This window comes from Myodes glareolus, chromosome 1 (assembly GCF_982192425.1).
Source record: "Myodes glareolus chromosome 1, mMyoGla1.1, whole genome shotgun sequence".
Taxonomy (NCBI): Eukaryota; Metazoa; Chordata; class Mammalia; order Rodentia; family Cricetidae; genus Myodes; species Myodes glareolus.
The window spans coordinates 16,845,238-16,863,313 of NC_142026.1; the positions used below are offsets into that span (position 1 = coordinate 16,845,238).

An 18,076-nucleotide genomic window follows, 5' to 3' on the forward strand; every position below is an offset into this window, starting at 1 on the left:
CCACCCTGACACCACTAGACCTCCCTGCCCTCTCTGAGGTTGAGTGCAAAATGCTTGCGAATGTCATGGGCTTGCTCAGGACTGAGAAGCATAGCAGTTACCAGACCTGAAGGTCTCGGAGGTCAGATCCTGGGCTACGTGCCAGGTCTGTAGCCACCCTGAGTTATCGTTTTTCCCCAAAAAGCCCTTCAGAGGAATTGGGGTAGCCCTCTAATCGTTCAGGGCCACTCAGGAGTCCTACTCCTGACTCGGGGTCTGGGGAGGACTTTAGGGTTCCAGGTCAGGCTTCTAAGGAGGTGTGTCTTCCTGTCCAGGCTGTTTCCTGTCTGTAAGATGGGAGTGTGGTACCTGCCCCAGACTTGAGAGGAGGACTTGAGATAATCCATGGGAGGAGGCACTGGGCTCAGTCAGAGCTTGCTCACAGGCTCAGGGAAGAAAAGCTGTGGTACTGAAAATTGTTAAAGATGTGGCAATGAGCTCCAGGGAGGAGCCTTGACCCCAACTTTATGGGCTGGAGTAGAGTGGGGCCTGGGGACCTCTTGTGAACTTCTGTCCTGTGTTCTCTCTTCCTTCTCCCTGGCTCTGAGGCCCTAGATGCAGCCTACATGGCAAACAGCATTAGGATTTTTACGTCCGAGCGTCACAGCCCCACCCGTGCCCTTGAATCTGGGTGACCTGCTTGGCAGAGAATATCCTGCTTGTCCAGGTCTGTGGGGGCAGTGGGGCAAGAGGAGGGAGTAAGGGTGAAGAGGACTTCAGTTGGGCAAGTCACTGCCATTAGGCTTACCGGGTCTAGCAGCCCTGGCCTTGCCTGGATCCATTCTGGCCAGGCACTGAGCCATGCACATGCCCAGCCCCTCCCCAACCTCTGCTAATCGCTAGCCAGCCTTTCTTGAATGCCACATGCTGTTCTGGGCCAGTGTAGGGGTTTCTGGGGGTGGAGGGGAAACCGAGGGAGCCACACAAGGACCAGTGGGAAGGTACTGCCCAAGGAGGATACCAGGGCTGTGCTCGAGGGCCCAGCTGTTTCAGATGGAGCAGAGGGGAGTTCTCGGATGGCGTTGTCAGTGGCTACATTTCCTAATAAGAGTGAACTAAGTCCTGAACATGGTTAGGACTTCGGGAAGTACAGAAGCCTAGGGACAAAAAGAAAGGGTATTTCAGGCCTAGGAAGCTACAGAACAGAGGTAGGGAGCCCAGAGCTTTTTCTTCTCCTTCTCTCTCTCTCTTCTTTTTGGTTTTTCGAGACAGGGTTTCTCTGTGTAGCTTTGGAGCCTGTCCTGGAACTCTGTAGACCAGGCTGGTCTTGAACTCACAGGAGATCCGCCCGCCTCTGCCTCCCAAATGCTGGAACTAAAAGTGTGTGCCACCACCGCCAAACTTTTTCCTTTTTTTTCCCTTTTCTTTCTTTCTTTCTCTCTTTCTTTCTTTCTTTCTTTCTTCCTTCCTTCCTTTCTTTCTTTCTTTTTTTTTCTGTTTTGAGGAGAGTTTTCTTTTTGTTTTGAGAGCTTTTTGGCTCCTTTGTGGGGAAGGGTCATGTGTGTTCCAAGCACACATATGCTCAGAGGGCAGCAGTTCTCTCCTTCCACTGTATGGAGTCCCAGGAATAAGACTTGCCAGCAAGCATTTTATCCATGGAATCATCTCAATGCCCCCATTCCATGTTCCTGTGTGTGTCTCTCACACATACACGCACAGGTCACAGACCACAGTACTCTGGTAGAGGTCAGGGGACTTTTTTTTTTCCAAGACTGGGTTTCTCTGTAGCTATGGAGCCTGTCCTGGAACTCACTCTGTAGACCAGACTGGCCTCGAACTCCCAGAGATCCGCCTGCCTCTGCCTCCTGAGTGCTGGGATTAAAGGCATGCGCCACCACCGCCTGGCTTCAGCCTGCTTTCTTATAGAACCCATGTCCAGGTATGACACTACCCAAGATAAATTCTTGGTCCTTCTGCCTCAGCAATTTAATGTATTGGTCTTACAACAGTGAGCCACCTTGCCCAACAAGCAGGACAGTTTTGAAGTTGTTTGTTTTCTTTGCTTTTTCTTTTTTCTATTTTGTTGTTGAGACAGGGTCTCATTATGTAGCCCTGGCTATCCTGGGTCTTGCTATATAGACCAGGCTGGCTTCTCATTCACAAAGATCCATCGGCCTTTGTCGCCCAAGTGCTGGGATTAGAGGTGTCCACATGTGCACAACCTCACAGGCCTAGAGTTGTATTTTTGGTGGGGGGAGGGGATGCACAGAGGTTTGAACCCAGAGCCTCAGATGTGCTAGGCAAGTGCTCTTCTCCTGAGCCTAATCCTAATTTTAGTGAGTTACTTTAGGCATCTTTAAAACCACTAGATAACATAGCACTCCAAGCTCCACTCCCCCGCTTAAATAGAACATTACAGACAGGGCGGAAGGCTCACAGCCCCAGCACTGAGCAGTGCTGCTGGCTAGGGTGGCGGCCATCTTCCACAGCTCCATCCTTCACCACATGTCTGCATCCTGAATGGGATGCCGGGATGGTTTCTGCCTGCATTGGCATTTCAATAAATGTCAGGTTGTTTTCTTGGCACCATGTCTTTTAGCTTAATGATATGTGTTTGGACTATGTGCATGTTAAGTCCTGGTTTTGAGCATTTGTTTTGCTGGCTGGGTAGTTTCCCACATTCTGGGTATGGCCTGGTTTATTTTTATATTTTGCTGTTGATGGATACGTAGGGGGTTTCCACTGTTTCACTCTGGGGAGCTCAGGATATTCTCTGGACTCAGTGGGAAGGGAGGAGGCAGAGACTGGTGGAGGGTCAAAGCAGGAAGTAAGATTCTCTTGTGAGTGCTGGGAGCCATAGCAGGCTTCGAGCAGGAACAGGACTCAGCAGAAGTGGTGCACTGGGAGCTTGAGCCTTGTCTGTAGTTTAGACTAGAAGCCAAAATCTAGGTGAAGGAGACCCTTTTAAGACACAGAGATGATGGCTGAGTGTTGGTGGCGCACACCTTTAATCCCAGCACTCAGGAGGCAGAGGCAGGTGGATCTTTGTGAGTTCGAGGCCAGCCTGGTCTACAAGTGCTAGTTTCAGGACAGGCTCCAAAGCTACAGAGAAACCCTGATTCGAAAAACAAAACAAAACAAAAGACCTAGGGATGAGCCCTGTGGGCTTGTCCCCTGATGAGCCATCCAGAGTGACAGAAGCAACTGAGAAAGATCCTCATTTGAGAGAGAGGGCTAAAGAGGAGAGGTCCATAAGCCTGTGACTGTGGCATGGCCAAAGCTAACTGTAGAGCCATGTAAAGTCACTGTGGTGATCAGGGCTAGGGCAGGAGTGGGGGGTACAGGGATAGGGTACAGCTAGAACCTCAGCCCACTCGCAGCCCAGGCCCTGCTTCTCCAAACCTAGTGCACTTGATACCACAGTCTCCCTTCCCCTTGGGTCAAATGCAGGGCACCCTTCTGCCTGTTGCTTCCTCCTTAGCCCCACCGTCTTCGCCACCATCTTCTTCCCGCTTGCTCTCTCAATGGTCTCTCCCTTCCCACTCACTGGCTCCTGCTCTGGCACTTTGCCCCTGCCAAGACTTTGAGGCCTCTGGGCCAAGCTCCTAAAACATGCCACATTTCCCCGTGCCCAACCTTTGGCTCCGTGTAACCCAAAACAGTTGACTACAGGCTCCATCAGTGTCCCACTGCCGTCTCCCGGCTAAGAGGAGAGGCTTTGATTCTGCATGCGGTCAAGCCCCTTTCCTTCCAGTGACTCTGAGCCAGCTGCAGTTAGTTGGTAGTTAATGATCCATCTGTTTTCCAGTTTAATGTGTGTGAGTTCTGCTATTTTTTTTTATTACAACCTGATTATCCCCAAGGCAAGGAGCCTTTGGCTTTGTTCTGTGCTATTCCCACCATGTCCAGCAAGCACCGCGAATATTTTCCAAGAGAAATGAGCCCAAGAGAGTGGCATCTAAAGTCACAGATTTGCCTTATTTTTCCTCCTCTTCCTCTTTGTCTTTTTGCTTTTTAAAGACAAGGTTCCTCTCTGTAGTCCTGGCTCACCTGGAGCTTGCTCTGCTGACCAGGCTGGCCTTGAACTCACAGAGATCCTCTTGCCTTCACGTCCCAATCCCATGCCTGCTGCTGGGATTAAAGGTGCGCACCAGCACTGCCTCGCCAAATTGTGCCTTTTGTTAGCATCTCAAAATCCCAGCACACACATTAGCATTGGACAAGGAAGGCAAGGACATTTCTCAGGCGCTCCCAGGTGCAGGCCACCTGTCCCAGCAGCTGGGTCAGCTTCTGGCAGAATTTGGAAAGGAAGTGGCAATTTTGAAACCCTCTCCACCATCCAGCTATGACTGGGTGCTTCCCATGTGTTCTTCTACTTGGTGCCACTTAACCTTTATGTGGTTCTGCCAGGGCACCTCTGTACTAAGGATGGAGAACTTTATCTCCCGGGCCAAGGACATAGAGCAGGAGGAGCCAAGCTGCAGGAGGAATCCTAAGTGCTGCCCTTCCCACGAGTGACAAGGGAAGACATGACGGGAGAGGGCTTGGGCAAGACTATCACTCTGTGGAGGAGAGGGTGGTTGTGTTGCGTTAATGTTGTTTTATGTTTCAGTTTGAAATAGTTGTAGATGGGTCACAACAGCACACAAACAGATTCCTGTATACCTAGCCCAGGCCTGCTGGATGTTAATGTTTCGTGACCACAATAAAACTCTCAAAAGCGACAAATTCGGTTCAGCAAGAGACTATTAACACTGTCAGACCGTATTTAAAGATTGCCAGCTGACCCACTAATGCCCCTTTCTTGGTCCTGACTCCGATTAAGGATCCTGCACTGTTCAGCCTCCTCGAGGCCTCTCTGATGTTGAGTACTGGTCAGGTGTTTTACAGCGGGTCCCTCCATCTGGGTTTGTCTGAGGTTTTTCTTATGAATAAATTATGGTTGTGCATTTCGGGCATGAAGGCCACAGAAGGGAAGTTGTGCCTTCCTCCGTGGTCAAAAATATATTGTTACTGCTGAAATTAGCATCTGTTTCCTCTTCTGTGAGTGTTGGGGCTGGAACCCAAGTGCATATGGGTGCTAGGCAAGAGCCCTGCTGCTGACTGAGCCCTCGGGCCTGACATTATCTTTCCTCATCGGTTTCTAGTGCAGTGAGCCAGTTTCTCCAGTGACTAATTAGTCTCTGGTGAAGCAGTCAGTTTGAGACTATGCAAATCTCTCTCCGATTGTGCTTGGTGATTTGCCCAGCGTTCAGGTATCAGGTTGCACTCCTGAGCTGCCTTAGAAACTGCAGGTGGGGTTGCATGGTGAATGAAACCGAGGTGAGAGGGGGGTGCGAGGTCGGGGGACATTCTTGGAGAAGGTGCAGAGTCTAGAGCAGCAGAGGGAAGAACATCCCAGGTGAGAGACCTGCCCAAGAGAGGTAGGATGGATTCAGTGCAGCCCCTCCCCCCCCGTTCCAGACATCCCCCACCCCACTGCCCTACTTTCCGCACTGTGCACCAGCTTGAACTCAGAACCACTGGCTTGGCATTCGGCAGCTGGCACAGGTTCATCCTGAGTTCAGCCCTTTACCGAGTTTAAGAAAGGAAAAGTGTTTGCTGAATGACCTTCAGGATGACACACCCTCCGTGGTCACCCCAGAGGGCAGTCTGTTTCCCCTCCTGTCGGCAGCCAGGCACTGCCAGAGTCACTGAGGCCAGGCCTGCAGGAAACTAACCTTGCTCTCTACTGGTACAGATGTTACCCATCTGGCACCTACTCCCAACTGTCTCAGTCCGCTGTAGCCCGTCCTCTCTAAGAGAACTGCTCAAAGGGACTCTGCGTGTTTTCTGGATTAGATTTGCAATCTTAATATATCTTGAAGCTATGTGTCTAGTCTTTTATGTTTCAAATTAGTTTCTTCCCCTTTTTGCATGTGTATTTTCAGGTAGTAATTTTTATGCTTGTTGATTTAAAAAAAAGGAAAGTAAAATAAATGTATATATCCAACAATATGAGTGTGTGGGGGAGCTTATTTCTGAACCATGGGATTCTTTTTTTTAAAAAAAAAGAATTTTATATATTTATTGTCTATACAGTGTTCAGCCTCCACGCCTGCAGACCAGAAGAGGCCACCACATTTCATTATAGATGGTTGTGAGCCACCATGAGGTTGCTGGGAACTGAACTCAGGACCTCTGGAAGAACAGCCAGTGCTCTTAACCCCTGAACCATCTCTCCAGCCCCACCACAGGATTCTTTTAGAATCTTTGAATCTAAGTTTCTCTCTCTCTCCTTCCTTCTTCAAATTCATAGCATATTTACCACCAAATATTAAAATATACACAAGCAAGGAAGTCCCTGAGGAGGAACTGGGAGTGCGGCACTTCATGCCGTCGCACGAAGAAGAAAGAAACACTGGTGTTTTCACCACCAGGAGCCGCTTTCAATGACCCTGGTCTTTTCCCAGTAGAAGTATCTAACTATGTAATCACCCTTTTCAACAAGAAAAGGTCTATGCATTGTTCAGCTATTTAGAAACCTATAGTTCTTCTTCCTGCAGTCTATCCGTGGCTGTCTCGGTTGTATTCAATGTCCCCTCACAACCCCTAAGTGGATGTCTCTCTTGCACCAGCCAGTTGCTATTACAACAGAACACACAAAGAATTAGCCCTGAGTTGATGGGAGCTCAGTTTCAAGTCTACTTCCCTCGCGCTCCTACTTGGCCACCCCTCTGAACGTGTGACCCAGGAGGTCTGTTTTCCTGGTCTACTGTATCTGTGGCGTTTTTGTTTCTTCTCTGCGTGTGCACTTGTGCTGTGGTTCCTGGGTAGAGCTCGGAGGCCAACTTGCAGAAGTCAGTTTCCTGCTTCCACTGTCGGGGTTCCTGAGGGTTGAGCTCAGGAGTCAGGCTTGGCCTCAAGCGTCCTTCCTGGCAAAGCCATCTTGTGGGCCAGGTCTGTATCTGAAACAGCAGCCCTGTCGTGTTGTCTTTCCTCTGCTTTCGGCTGCTCATCTTCCTTACTTCATCACTGTATCCCTTCTAGAAGGTCAGCGTCAGGGAGCGATGGCGGTCATGTGCAGTGTACCCAGCACGTGGCCAGTAGCCAGGGGTCAGTCAGCGTGGCCGAAAACGTGAAAGTCTAAAGGATTAAAGCTGAGTTGCAAATGAAACCAAAAGCAAAGGACCTATATAAAGCTAGGCACCCGATGCAGAATGCAGAACCTCTCTTGGCAATGCCAGAATTGCCAGGGCAGGTGAAGGGTGCAGAGCTGGCTAGGCTGCAGCTGAGCCTTTTACAGCCAAACTGTCCAGGATCAACTTGGTTTGTCCAAACTGGTTGCAGATAAAGCAGCCAGTATTTCTCTGAGGGGCTATCCTTCTTCATACACACTGAGAGACTTAGGGTCAGCCCTCCATGCCATCTCAACTTTTCAAGCTTAGAGTGGCTTCTATACTCTGACTGGCTTGATAGATTCCCCAAGCACTGACTGCCTCTTCACCATGTGCCTGCCTGTAACATGGAGGGGCCTGCTTGTTGGGGTTTCTGTCCTGCCCGGCCCCCCAGCTGTGTAGTCCCAGAGAAAAATCACACATAGGTCTCCATAAATTATAAAGCTGATTGGCCCATTAGGTCAGGCTACTTATTAGTTTTTATGACTTATCTTAACCCATTATTTTGATCTATTTTAGCCATATGGCTCTGTACCTTTTCAGTGGGGCAGATCACATCCTGCTGCTTCGGTGGTCTGGGCAGGAGTGGGAGGAATCAACTTCCACCTCCCCAGAATTCTCCTGTTCTCCTTGCATCATTTCCATTTTTTGTCTGGTTTTCCCGCCTACATCTCCTGCCTGGCCAATCAGTGCTTTATTTGAAACGTGATTGACAAAATACAAACAATTTTCCCGTACCAACTGCCCTAGTCTGTTTCCTGCGCAGCCAGAACCCAAGCCAGCTCCTTCCCATACTGAAGGGTAGATACATAATTTGTACTGCCTAGTGTAATGCCAACTTCAGATACAAGGTGGTTGATACAGACCTGTGGTCCTAGCACTTGGGAGATGAAGGCAGGGGGATCATGAATTCAGGATTATTACTGGCAGCATAGCAAGTTTGAGGATAGTCTGGGCTACACAAGAACCTGAATCTGTCTTTTTAAATTTATTTTATTTCATTTTTTGGTTTTTTGAGACAGGGTTTCTCTGTAGCTTGGAACCTGTCCTGGAACTAGCTCTTGTAGACCAAGCTGGCCTCAAACTCACAGAGATCCATCTGCCTCTGCCTCCCGAGTGCTAGGATTAAAGGGCACCATCACCGCCCAGCTACAAGAACCTGTCTTAAACAAACAGTAGTACATAAATAAAAAGATAATTAATTAATTAAAACAAAACTCCTTGTTCAAACAATAGGAAAAATGTATTATTCAAGGTACAAAGTAATAAGCCTGGCTTGATTGTGTACTTACAGTCCCAGCACTAAAGAGGCAAAGGCAAGAGGATCTTAAGTTTGAAGCCACCTTGAGCTATATAGCCAGATTCTGACGAGAGAGAGAGGGGTGGGGAGGGGAAAAGCGATAAACTATAAAGTGTTTCCATTATTCCATCTTTCTTTTGACTTGTAGTGTTTTCAATTTGCTATTTAATGTCATTCTAAATAAAGCCAGCATGGTGACACTATGGCTATGATTCCAACATCTGGGAGGCAGATGTCGGAGAACCACCGCCAGTTAGTTCAAGGCTACATAGTGGTGGTGTACTTACGGAATTCTGGCCAGGCTAGCAAGGCCTGTCTCACCAAAAAGAAAAAAAGAAAGAAGAAAGAAAGAAAAGGAAAATTTAAATACAGAGCAAGGATTTTCCATTCATTTTTATATTGTACCATATCAGTCTTGTTTGTTTGGGGTACTGAGGACTGAACACAGTACTTGTATGTGCTCAGTGAGTGACCTGCCACTAAATACGTACTCGGTGAGTGACCTGCCACTAAAAACATGCTAAGTGAGTGACCTGCCACTAAATACGTGCTCAGTGAGTGACCTGCCACTAAATACGTGCTAGGTGAGTGACCTGCCACTAAATACGTGCTAGGTGAGTGACCTGCCACTAAATACGTGCTAGGTGAGTGACCTGCCACTAAATACGTGCTAGGTGAGTGACCTGCCACTAAAAATGTGCTCAGTGAGTGACCTGCCACTAAATATGTGCTCAGTGAGTGACCTGCCACTAAATACGTGCTCAGTGAGTGACCTGCCACTAAATACGTGCTCAGTGAGTGACCTGCCACTAAATACGTGCTCAGTGAGTGACCTGCCACTAAATACGTGCTAGGTGAGTGACCTGTCACTAAATATGTGCTCGGTGAGTGACCTGCCACTAAATATGTGCTCAGTGAGTGACCTGCCACTAAATGCACGCTCGGTGAGTGACCTCCCACTAAATACACGCTAGGTGAGTAACCTGCCACTAAATACACGCTAGGTGAGTAACTTGCCACTAAATACACGCTAGGTGAATGACCTGCCACTAAATACGTGCTAGGTGAGTGACCTGCCACTAAATGACATCTCCCACCTTTTATTTATTTATTATCTATTTTTAAGATTTGAGACAGGTATCCACCTTCCGGATATAGCAATATAACAAGACCTGTCTCATAAAATTTTTTTAGAAAATACTTTCAAAGGTCAACTCAAGGTAGTAACCTCAGAGCACTGAGCCCAAGAGGCCCTTCTGAACTGGGCCCTAGGCGACCTCACAGGTCTCACATTTGTTTGGAAAACTCCGGCCTCCTGGTCCAGTTTCCTGAGCTACTTACAGCTGTGGTGGCAGTGAGACTGGGGTGGGTGGTCAAACCCTTCCAGCCTCACCCCTGCCTGCCCCTCTATCTGCCAAGAAGCCATATAACTGTACTTCCTTGAGCAAACCCTGCTGCCTGCCGCCCTGGGCCTTATCCTGTTCCTTCGTCTACCCGAGTGCCTCTCACAGTTGGTCTCTAGGCCAGCAGCAGCTCCTAAAGTGGCAGCTCCAGGGTTGGAGATGTAACTCAGTCGATAGAGTCTGCTTAGTGAGCGTGAAGCCATAAGTTCCGTCCCCAGCTCCACAGGAACCGGACGTGGTGAGCCACAGCTTTGATCCCAGCCTTTGAGGGGTAGAAGCAGAGTCAGGAGGATGAGTACCTGGTCATCCTCGACTACAGAGTGAGTCTGGTGGTAGCCTAGGTCACATGAGACTAAAAAAGAACAAAACAAACGCACAGAAAGTGGTGATGGCAAAGAGCCTGACGAAGGGTGGCTGAGGTGGCAGAGGTGCCAGCTACGTGGGGCCTGAGTCGTGGAAGAGGGCTGATCTGACCCCAGCCTGTCTGCCCTGCAGGTATAGCCTGTACACCCGAACCTGGCTCGGGTACCTCTTCTACCGGCAGCAGCTTCGGAGGGCTCGGAATCGCTACCCCAAAGGCCATTCCAAAACTCAGCCCCGCCTCTTCAATGGTAAGCTCTAGCAGCCCCTGGCCAGCACCCCACCCTACTCCCCAAGCTTACCTCCTTGGCTACTGCCCTTCTCCTCCCACTTGCCCGACCCCGGCCTTTCTGTCTGCCTTCCCTAGGAGTGAAGGTGCTTCCTATCCCCGTCCTCTCAGACAACTACAGCTACCTCATCATCGACACCCAGGCCGGGCTGGCTGTGGCCGTGGACCCCTCAGACCCGAGGGCTGTGCAGGTGAGGGGCTGGAGTGCTGGGAGTCGCTGTGAGCACTGCCAGCCGCTCTTGCCAGACGGGGCCTAGCCTGCATTCCCCTGACTATGGGATCTGTTCCTGCATATGGGTGGGCATCCTCACACAAGAACACCCCCTTCTGTATAGAGCATAGAGCCAGAGGGTGAGGGTTCTGGCCTGGGACTGTGAATCCTGGCAGTTTCCAGTCTGTCCCTTACCCTCTTTGTTCCCTTGGTGGATATTCTTTTTTTTCCATTTTTATTCATCTATTTATTTACTGTTTGGGTGCTTTGGGGGTTGTTTGTCTTCTTTTTTTTTTTTCCTTTTTTTTTCTTCTCTTCACCCCTCTTCCCCCCAGACAGGATCTCACCATGTAGCTTTAGCTAGACTGGAACTCTGTGTGTTGACCAGACTGGCCTTGAACTCACAGAGATCTGCCCCTTTCCTCCTCCCCAGTGCTAGGATTAAAGGCATGTATCACCATGCCTGGTATAGCATTTTATGTGCATGGTGTGCGTGTGTGTGTGTATATGTGTGCATGGTGTGTGTGCATGTGTGCATGGTGTGTGTGTATGTGTGTGCCATGGCATGCATGTGGAGGTCAGAGGACACCCTGTGGTTATTTCTTTCCACCTTTATTGAAGGTTCTGGTGTTGGAATTTACCTACTGACCCATCTCACCAGCCCCAGACCCTCTTTCTTTTTTGACCTCTGCAGCATCTGACCCTCTGCCTTCCCCTTCATGTTTATATTCTATCTCTCCCTGCCTCCCTCCATGTGTGTGTGTGTGTGTGTGTGTGTGTGTGTGTGTGTGTTGCGTGGTACTGGGAATAGAACCCAGGGTCTAGTGTTATTTTTCAATGTGAGTGTATCAGTGTCAACTCCTGATGCCTCCTTCCCCCTCTCTGCTGCACCCCACACTGGGTCTCTGCTCTTCCCTGTCCCCTTTGCCAGCTTAGCATTCGCTAGCCTGTCTCCTGCCTTTCATCTCTCCAGCTGTCTTTCCCACCCACCCCAAACTAAACTTTCAGTGTGCCTTCCTCTGCATCCCCTCCCACCCTCAGTACCTCTTCTCTCCTCCAGGCTACCATTGAAAAGGAAAGAGTTAACTTGGTTGCCATCCTCTGCACCCACAAGCACTGGTAAGGGGCTGGAGATGCTGGGGCTGGGGCTGCCGGCAGCTTTATCTTCACGGGTTGGGCTTGAGGAGCTGGGTGAGGCATGGGTAGGACCCACTTTCTCATGAAGTCACTCAGGCACCAGCAGAGGCAGAGAGGAAGGGACTGGACCCCTTATCATGGCACTCAACAGCTTGGAGCCTCAGAGGAGGGCAGGAACTGCTGGGTTCCATTCATGGGCATGCAGCAGGTGCCCAGAGAATGAACAGCTGTTAGTTGGCAGGTGGCACAGGGCACAGAGGCTGGAATGTTAGGGGGTGTGGTCAGATCCACTTGGGAGAGTGTGAGGATGGCCGCTGGAGCTGAGCGGGAGAGTCCAGGAAGACGAGAGGGGACTGGTCGTGGGAGCATAGCAAGTTGGGGACTTAAGCAGGGAAATGGCTTGGACAGGAGCCAGGAGGCACCTTAGGGGAGGGAGAGTCCCCTGTGTTCATCTCTGCCATTCCACAGGGACCACAGTGGAGGGAACCGCGACCTCAGCCGGCGGCACAAGGACTGTCGTGTGTACGGGAGCCCTCAGGATGGTATCCCCTACCTCACCCAGTAAGTGCCTGACCCAGACGTGGGTGGGCATCTCCTACCTCCTGCCTTCAGCCTGCCAGGGTGTCAGCAACTGTATCTTTGGTGACACTCTGCCTACCTCTTAGACAGCTAAGTGGAATCTATGTAGAAAACTGGCCGGAATTCATGTAAAAAGTGGCCCTGTTTGGCCAAGATGTCATAATCATAATCAGGAGAGAAAGGCTTTACTCTGAGCTCTGGGCACCTGTGCCTTCACCCTACTGTAGAAGCCACCCTCCTGTAAGGCACCCGGCCCTTTAGTCTGGGATCAGCACGACGTAGCTTGAATTTCCTCTCTTCCTTATTGTTTTCTGCCCTAGCCCACTGTGTCATCAAGATGTGGTCAGTGTGGGACGGCTTCAGATCCGGGCCCTGGCTACCCCTGGCCACACTCAAGGCCACCTGGTCTACCTGCTGGATGGGGAGCCCTACAAAGGTCCTTCCTGCCTCTTCTCCGGTGACCTGCTCTTCCTCTCTGGCTGTGGTGAGTTTCTGTCAAAGAGATTGGAGGGGGAAGAGGAGGGAGAGACCGGCCAGAGCAGCCACTCTCCCACATCCCATTTAGAAATGCTGGTTCCCAGCATCCCATTGGCTATTATCAGTCACTGCCACTCGTGATGTCCGATTGTTTATGTTCTCAAGATCCTCACAGGGGATAGGCCTATGACGAAGACCCCACCCTTTAAGTAAACACCCCATAGAGCACTGATTTCCACTGGGTGGGACCTGTTTCCCCAAGATAGTGACCAGGAAGAAACCATGGAAAGTTGAGGATACTTAAATAAGAAGGAAGCACTGTGGGTGGGTGAGGAACCCAAGTCCTAGACTGCAGAGTCCCCGAGGGCAGCCAAGTCTAAGACTCTCTTAGTGAGAGGATCGTTTCTACCCACCAAGCCTGGACCACAAGAGGCCAGGCTGGAGACTCAGCAGCCTTGCCCTCCACGTGTGTGTGTGTGTGTGTGTGTGTGTGTGTGTGTGTGGCTTCACACCAGCTCTCCTGTAAGGAGGGAGTAGATGCCTGGGGATGGCGGGGCAGGACTCAGCTGAAGGACCAGAGGCCGAGGTCCCACCCCACCCCTCTGTACCTTAGACCACACCGTGTCACCCTTTCACTTTTGACCCCACGCAGGACGGACCTTTGAAGGCACAGCAGAGACCATGCTGAGCTCCCTGGACACCGTATTAGACCTGGGGGATGACACCCTGCTGTGGCCTGGTGAGGTGCCCCCTCTCCCTCCTTCCAGCCCCATGCTTTGCCTGGTACCAGGGCCCTCCCAGCCCCTCGCTTTCTTAGAGACCGGCAAGCTCAGTTCATGGGCCCAGAGGCAGCACAGCCAACCCTCTGGGGTGGGAGCAGACCCTGCCCTCCTTCCAGGAGTGTAATACTGGCTATGTGATATTGAAAAAAATTGTACCCCGATATTAAGTCTCTCTGCCGATGCAATAAATCAGATAAAACCAAATTAAAGTTCAGGTTTTAATCTGAGCCAAGCATTCCCAGGTGGTCCTAGAAGAGGAGAAACCACGAGGGAGAACCACGTGGCAAGCCTTAAATGTCCTGTCGGTGTGGTCTTGAGCATCTCAGCTCGAGGAGCTGACCCTTGGTGGGCTTTCTTTGGGCAGGGTCTGGAGAGGGCAGCTCCGGGGAGATCCCCGACAGATAGCCATGCCTTTCATGCTGCTGCCCCTCCCCCATCAGCCCTTGGCCTCTTGGGAGTCCGGGAGAGATACCTAATTGTTCAGATGATTATGGTCACAGTCCGAACAGAAAGTGGCCTTTGCTTATCTGAGAGAACAGTAAATCCGGTCCACGGGTACCCATTTGATGCTCATTTGTGTAATGGATACTGCATGCAGCTGTCATCTGTCAGGCTCTGTCGTATGCACTGGGCAAACCACAGTGATAGCTGGGCTTCACACACACACACACACACACACACACACACACCAACTCCTCCCAGCTCTCCCCCCTCCTTACCCATCCAACTTTTTATTTTTTTTCTCTCAATGTTATTCTCTTCTCCACTTGCCAAATTAGAAAACTGTGGCTTAGGGAGGTCATCAGTGAGGTCATGCTGAGCGAGGTAAGGGGCCAGCTGTGGCCTCTCAGCTCCAGAGTGAGTGATTTTTCCCATGAGGCCAAACCGCTGCCCAAACTGCCTCTGCAGCTCCCCCCACCCCCGCAACAGTGCCTTTGGTTGGAAAAGCAACTTTGGTTTGGGGGTTTTCCAAGAGCCCCCCCCACCCCGCACTCTCCCCTCTGCTGGCTGGGTAGCTGTGGGCCTGGGGCCTTGGAGTAGGACCGACTTCTGATCTCACCACCAGCCTCTCTTTGCCCTGCTAGGACATGAATATGCGGAAGAGAACCTGGGCTTCGCAGGTGTGGTGGAGCCTGAGAACCTGGCCCGGGAGAGGAAGATGCAGTGGGTGCAGAGGCAGCGGATGGAACGCAAGAGCACAGTGAGGCCTGGGGAATGGGATGGGGTGCGATGGGGAGCTTGGCCACTGTCTAGCCAAGGCTGTCGCTGCCCGGCCTGGGCCCGCGAGTGCTTTCCAGAGCTCTGGCCTCGTACCCTGGGAGGGTAGGGTCCTTCTCCCAGGTTCTCTCCACTTATCCCTGTGCCTCTTGCTCTGCAGTGCCCATCCACCCTGGGAGAGGAGCGCACCTACAACCCATTCCTGAGAACCCATTGCCTGGCATTACAGGAAGCTCTGGGACCGGGGCCAGGCCCCACCAGTGACGATGGCTACTCCCGGGCCCAGCTCCTGGAGGAGCTGCGCCGGCTGAAGGACATGCACAAGAGCAAGTGATACCCCCAGCCCCCCCCCCCCGCCCCCGGTCCCGGCTGTCCCCGTAGAGGGGAAGCCGCTCATCATCCACACTTCACCATCCTCTTCATCACTAATGCCACCACCGCCCGTGGTGCCCTAGGCAGCACCATTTCCTCCGGACTGTTCAGGGAGTGCACAGTCCAGCAGTGGGACCTAGAGGAGGAGGCAGCAGCAGGCCAATGCGGCTGGGTGTTTAAGAAGGCAGCACCTGGGACATCTCTAGATTTTACTGCCTTGGAGGGTCTGCCTCCCTTCCCCCACTCGTAGACCAATAGCCAGATGGTGAAAGGCTGCTGTTGGCTCCCCTTCCAGAGGCCTCACCCCCACTGGAGCCCTAGAACCCAGGAGAGCGGAGCACTGACCAGGCTAGTCCATCCTCCACTTTTCCCCTTCAGGGTTGTCGGAGAAGCTCACCCTGAAAACAGTGAGGTGTGGTGCCTGGGAGGAGTGGTCACCAGCAGGGGCAGCCAGACCCTAGGTGACTGAGACTCTAAGCCCCACCTTACCTACCCTGCTAAGACATCGCCTGGCAGAGCGGTTCCTAAGAACACACAGGGGCTGGAAGCCTGGCTCTGGCCAATCCCTGCCTCAATGAATCCCCTGAAGGCCAGAGGGAAAGTTTCCCGATTGCCAAGGAATCTTCTGCCTCAGGCCAAGGAGACACAAGACGCTGGGATACAGAGCCATGCACCACACGTCTGTCCTGGGTCTGCCACTGGCCTCTGCTCCTGCCCCAGGCCACAAGGGCCTGTCTTCCCAGGGGAGAGTGAGCTGTGGTCTGCCTTGGAGATCCTGCTTTCCCCTTGGGGCTCTTGTTCTTAGGAATTCCTGCCTGCCATCTGTCTTCCTTAACATCTTTTGCTTTATCATCACCTCTTTTCTTCGTGACATCATTAAAGACTGATTCTTTCAGTCCTGGACTCATCTGGCTCCTTACAGTTCTCAAAAAAATAAGGAAAAAAACCTTCCATCTCCACGTGATTTCCCATTGGATTCCAGGCCCCTGCTGGCAGTATACAGAAAGCCGAGGTCTGGGAGCAGGGAGCTCAATTGAGTGCCAGCTTCCAGGACCCAGGCTTAAGTCTACCCACTGCTCATCCCTCCTCCCACTCTGCTTGTCCTCGGGTCTCAGGTCAAGGTCCCTCTTGGGCCACCTTGAGGACCGCTGTGGTCGTTTAGCAAGCACACTCGGGTTAGCTAGGAGCCACATCTTTCTGGGTCAGAGCCTCCCCTTGGGATGCGCAGTGCCCTCTGCTGATCCTCCCAGATGCCCCTGCCCTCAGTTCTCCTGTCATCTGGCCTCGGCTGCCCTCGCCAGCCCCAGCCTTTGGAAAACACTCTAGCAATATCACCAGACTAGTTAGCCTTCCCTGCCCCAAAGACACACGCAGTTCCACGCCTCTGTGCCTTCGCTCACGCTCTTTCTTCAGCCGGAATGCCTTCCCGCTCCTGCCTCCTCTGCCTGGCAAACGCCTATATTAGCCTCTCCCAGGCCCCTCCCCCCCCAGGAAGGCGTCCCTCACCCATCCTCCAGGCTACCTCTGCACCCTGTAAATGCTTCTAGTGGCACCCATCATACCATACTTTACTTGTTTACAAGTTTGCCTCCCCTTCTAGACTGTGAACCCTTAAGGGCATGGACTGTATCTTATGCATCTCTGTATTCTGCGCCTAGCACGGTGCCTGGCACACAGTAGGCGCTCAATAAATGTTGAATGAATGATTTAACTCAATGGTTTATCTGTGCTGCTACATAGGTAGAGAGCCTGCTCACTGTTGTCTGGGGGTCACTGAGGGTCACTACATGGGGAGAGCTTTGGGCAGCCTATCAGGTACTGTGTCCTGGGTTCAGTCCCCAGGAGCATCAGAACAGCCCAGGAACAACGCCCTCCACATGTTCCTTCCATAGCCCATGTGTGGGTACCCTTGTCTTTCCCTCAGCTTGAGACACACAGGACACCACTAGCTACAGTCCAGTAATAAAGAGCCCTTCAGGAGCACAATCATGCCTCCAGCCTGTCTCTTTCTCTTTATTTGGCTTTTCGAGAAAGGATCCATGTAGTCCTGGCTGTCCTGGAACTGGCTCTATAGACCGGGCTGACCTCAAACTCAGAGATCCACCTGTCTTTACCTCCTGAGTACTGGGATTAAAGGTGGGCCACCACCACACCCGGAAGGCTTTTTTCCCCTCTAACTTGTCTTAGCACATCAGAAAGGAAGGGAGGAAGGGAGGGAGGGAGGGAGAGAGAGAGAGAGAGAGAGAGAGAGAGAGAGAGAGAGAGCTACAGCTGCAGCTGCACATCACGGCACAGGGCTTTAATCACAGCACTCGAGGCAGAGACTGGTGAATCTCTGTGAGTTCTAGATCAACCTGGTCTACAAAGAGATTTTCAGGACAGCAAGTCTACAAGAGAAACCCTGTCTCAAAACAACAACAACAACAAAAAACCACAATAAACAAAACCCAAGCTGGAGTCCTGTTTATGTCTTGCTTTATCTCATTGAATTTATCTTTTTGTAGATTCTTGTTTTTAGTGAGGGAGACTGGTTTTTAGTTCGTGAAGGTAATTAAAGATATTTCTTTTTAAAAAGCATTTTAAAATGATTTGTTTATATTATTTTATGTGTGTTGCTGTTTTGGCTACATGTGTGTCATATGTGTCATGACAGCACCAGATCCCCTGGAACTGGAATTACAGACATCTATGAGCCACCGTCTGGGTGCTGGGAATTGAACCCAGGTCCTCTGGAAGAGCAGCCAGTGCTCTTAGCCACTGAACCATCTTTCCAGCCTGAAACATGCACTATTTGGGTGGGTGGATGGGGGTT

The 18,076-nt window shown here is 51.3% G+C and overlaps 1 protein-coding gene across 2 annotated transcripts in view; it reads left to right on the forward strand.

Moving 5' to 3' along the window:
• The window catches only part of Pnkd (PNKD metallo-beta-lactamase domain containing), a 71,099-nt gene extending 54,124 nt beyond the window's left edge, over positions 1-16,975 (forward strand). For both annotated transcript variants that reach the window (XM_087904241.1, XM_087904248.1), the window contains 8 exons: positions 10,335-10,450; positions 10,567-10,679; positions 11,760-11,818; positions 12,305-12,397; positions 12,736-12,899; positions 13,545-13,631; positions 14,760-14,875; positions 15,053-16,975. In XM_087904241.1, coding sequence (XP_087760367.1) covers positions 10,335-10,450; positions 10,567-10,679; positions 11,760-11,818; positions 12,305-12,397; positions 12,736-12,899; positions 13,545-13,631; positions 14,760-14,875; positions 15,053-15,226 — 922 coding nt within the window. In that variant the 3' untranslated portion in view covers positions 15,227-16,975. The remainder of the gene's footprint in view (positions 1-10,334; positions 10,451-10,566; positions 10,680-11,759; positions 11,819-12,304; positions 12,398-12,735; positions 12,900-13,544; positions 13,632-14,759; positions 14,876-15,052) is intronic.
• The last annotated feature ends 1,101 nt before the right edge of the window (positions 16,976-18,076 follow it).